Below are 3349 nucleotides of genomic sequence, written 5' to 3' on the forward strand. Positions count from 1 at the left end.
TTCTCTTCAACTGGAGCAGCTTCAACTGGAGCAGCCTCGACTGGTTTCTCTTCCACTGGAGCAGCTTCAACTGGAGCAGCCTCGACTGGTTTCTCTTCCACTGGAGCAGCTTCAACTTTAGCAGCTTCAACTGGTTTCTCTTCAACTGGAGCAGCGTCGACTGGTTTCTCTTCGACTAGAGCAGCTTCAACTGGAACAGCCTCGACTGATTTCTCTTCGACTTTAGCAGCTTCAACTGGAGCAGCCTCGACTGGTTTCTCTTCAACTGGAGCAGCTTCAACTGGTTTCTGTTCGACTGGAGCAGCCTCGACTGGTTCCTCTTCGACTGGAGCAGCTTCAACCGGTTTCTCTTCAGTTACTGAAATCTGTGGGATACGTGAAATATTTCCTTCGATGAATTCTGAAGATTCCATCAACAAATCGAGTTCCAATCCGCAGAAAGTTTCAGCCTTCGAGAATACGAGCTCCACTTCGACATCAGTGAGAAGAGGTTTTTCGATTTTTTTGATTTCAGAATCAGTTCTCTTCTTTCTTCTGGTTTCTCTTCGACTGGAGCAGCGTCTACTGGAGCAGCGTCGACTGGTTTCTCTTCGACTGGAGCAGCTTCAACTGGAGCAGCGTCGACTGGTTTCTCTTCAACAGGAGCAGCTTCGACTGGTTTCTCTTTAACAGGAGCAGCTTCAACTGGAGCAGCTTCGACTGGTTTCTCTTTAACTGGAGCAGCTTCAACCTGAGCAGCGTCGACTGGTTTCTCTTCCACTGGAGCAGCTTCAACTGGTTTCTCTTCGACTGGAGCAGCTTCAACCTGAGCAGCCTCGACTGGAGCAGCTTCAACTGGAGCAGCGTCGACTGGTTTCTCTTCAACAGGAGCAGCTTCAACTGGAGCAGCGTCGACTGGTTTCTCTTCAACAGGAGCAGCTTCAACTGGAGCAGCTTCGACTGGTTTCTCTTTAACTGGAGCAGCTTCAACTGGAGCAGCCTCGACTGGTTTCTCTTCCACTGGAGCAGCTTCAACTGGTTTCTCTTCGACTGGAGCAGCGTCGACTGGTTTCTCTTCGACTGGAGCAGCTTCGACTGGAGCAGCTTCAACTGGAGCAGCTTCGACTGGTGTCTCTTCAACTGGAGCAGCTTCAACTGGAGCAGCTTCGACTGGTTTCTCTTCCACTGGAGCAGCTTCAAATGGAGCAGCCTCGACTGGTTTCTCTTCGACTGGAGCAGCTTCGACTGGAGCAGCTTCAACTGGAGCAGCTTCAACTGGTTTCTCTTCAACTGGAGCAGCTTCAACTGGAGCAGCCTCGACTGGTTTCTCTTCCACTGGAGCAGCTTCAACTGGAGCAGCCTCGACTGGTTTCTCTTCCACTGGAGCAGCTTCAACTTTAGCAGCTTCAACTGGTTTCTCTTCAACTGGAGCAGCGTCGACTGGTTTCTCTTAGACTAGAGCAGCTTCAACTGGAACAGCCTCGACTGATTTCTCTTCGACTTTAGCAGCTTCAACTGGAGCAGCCTCGACTGGTTTCTCTTCAACTGGAGCAGCTTCAACTGGTTTCTGTTCGACTGGAGCAGCCTCGACTGGTTCCTCTTCGACTGGAGCAGCTTCAACCGGTTTCTCTTCAGTTACTGAAATCTGTGGGATACGTGAAATATTTCCTTCGATGAATTCTGAAGATTCCATCAACAAATCTAGTTCCAATCCGCAGAAAATTTCAGCCTTCGAGAATACGAGCTCCACTTCGAGATCAGTGAGAAGAGGTTTTTCGATTTTTTTGATTTCAGAATCAGCTTCTCTCTTTCTTCTGGTTTCTCTTCGACTGGAGCAGCGTCTACTGGAGCAGCGTCGACTGGTTTCTCTTCGACTGGAGCAGCTTCAACTGGAGCAGCGTCGACTGGTTTCTCTTCAACAGGAGCAGCTTCGACTGGTTTCTCTTTAACAGGAGCAGCTTCAACTGGAGCAGCTTCGACTGGTTTCTCTTTAACTGGAGCAGCTTCAACCTGAGCAGCGTCGACTGGTTTCTCTTCCACTGGAGCAGCTTCAACTGGTTTCTCTTCGACTGGAGCAGCTTCAACCTGAGCAGCCTCGACTGGAGCAGCTTCAACTGGAGCAGCGTCGACTGGTTTCTCTTCAACAGGAGCAGCTTCAACTGGAGCAGCTTCGACTGGTTTCTCTTTAACTGGAGCAGCTTCAACTGGAGCAGCCTCGACTGGTTTCTCTTCCACTGGAGCAGCTTCAACTGGTTTCTCTTCGACTGGAGCAGCTTCAACCTGAGCAGCCTCGACTGGTTTCTCTTCCACTGGAGCAGCTTCAACTGGTTTCTCTTCGACTGGAGCAGCTTCAACTGGAGCAGCGTCGACTGGTTTCTCTTCAACAGGAGCAGCTTCAACTGGAGCAGCTTCGACTGGTTTCTCTTTAACTGGAGCAGCTTCAACTGGAGCAGCGTGGACTGGTTTCTCTTCAACAGGAGCAGCTTCAACTGGAGCAGCTTCGACTGGTTTCTCTTTAACTGGAGCAGCTTCAACTGGTTTCTCTTCAACTGGAGCAGCCTCGACTGGTTTCTCTTCCACTGGAGCAGCTTCAACTGGAGCAACCTCGACTGGTTTCTCTTCGACTGGAGCAGCTTCAACTGGAGCAGCCTCGACTGGTTTCTCTTCCACTGGAGCAGCTTCAACTGGTTTCTCTTCGACTGGAGCAGCTTCAACCTGAGCAGCCTCGACTGGTTTCTCTTCCACTGGAGCAGCTTCAACTGGTTTCTCTTCGACTGGAGCAGCTTCAACCTGAGCAGCGTCGACTGGTTTCTCTTCAACTGGAGCAACCTCGACTGGTTTCGCTTCGACTGGAGCAGCTTCAACCTGAGCAGCCTCGACTGGTTTCTCTTCCACTGGAGCAGCTTCAACTGGTTTCTCTTCCACTGGAGCAGCTTCAACCTGAGCAGCGTCGACTGGTTTCTCTTCAACTGGAGCAACCTCGACTGGTTTCTCTTCGACTGGAGCAGCTTCAACCTGAGCAGCCTCGACTGGTTTCTCTTCCACTGGAGCAGCTTCAACTGGAGCAGCCTCGACTGGTTCTTCTTCGACTGGAGCAGCTTCAACCGGTTTCTCTTCAGTTACTGAAATCTGTGGGATACGTGAAATATTTCTTTCGATGAATTCTGAAGATTCCATAAACAAATCCAGTTCCAATCCGCAGAAAGTTTCAGCCTTCGAGAATACGAGCTCCACTTCGAGATCAGTGAGAAGAGGTTTTTTTTTTTTCTTGATTTCAGAATCAGCTTCTCTTCTTTCTTCTGGTTTCTCTTCCACTGGAGCAGCTTCAACTGGAGCAGCCTCGACTGGTTTCTCTTCAACTGGAGCAGCG

At 50.3% G+C, this 3349-nt stretch overlaps 1 protein-coding gene across 1 annotated transcript; it reads right to left on the reverse strand.

Annotated features, from left to right (window-relative positions):
* Positions 1–412: 412 nt before the first annotated feature.
* CBG25020 lies at positions 413–3156 on the reverse strand (the record flags this gene model as incomplete). Its single annotated transcript, XM_045241085.1, is given in 3 exon segments — positions 413–1426; positions 1436–1723; positions 1825–3156. Coding segments are annotated over 3 exon segments (2634 nt in total).
* Positions 3157–3349: the final 193 nt, after the last annotated feature.

Source organism: Caenorhabditis briggsae (genome assembly GCF_000004555.2).
Source record: "Caenorhabditis briggsae AF16 supercontig from assembly CB4, cb25.NA_340, whole genome shotgun sequence".
In the NCBI taxonomy this organism is placed as follows: Eukaryota; Metazoa; Nematoda; class Chromadorea; order Rhabditida; family Rhabditidae; genus Caenorhabditis; species Caenorhabditis briggsae.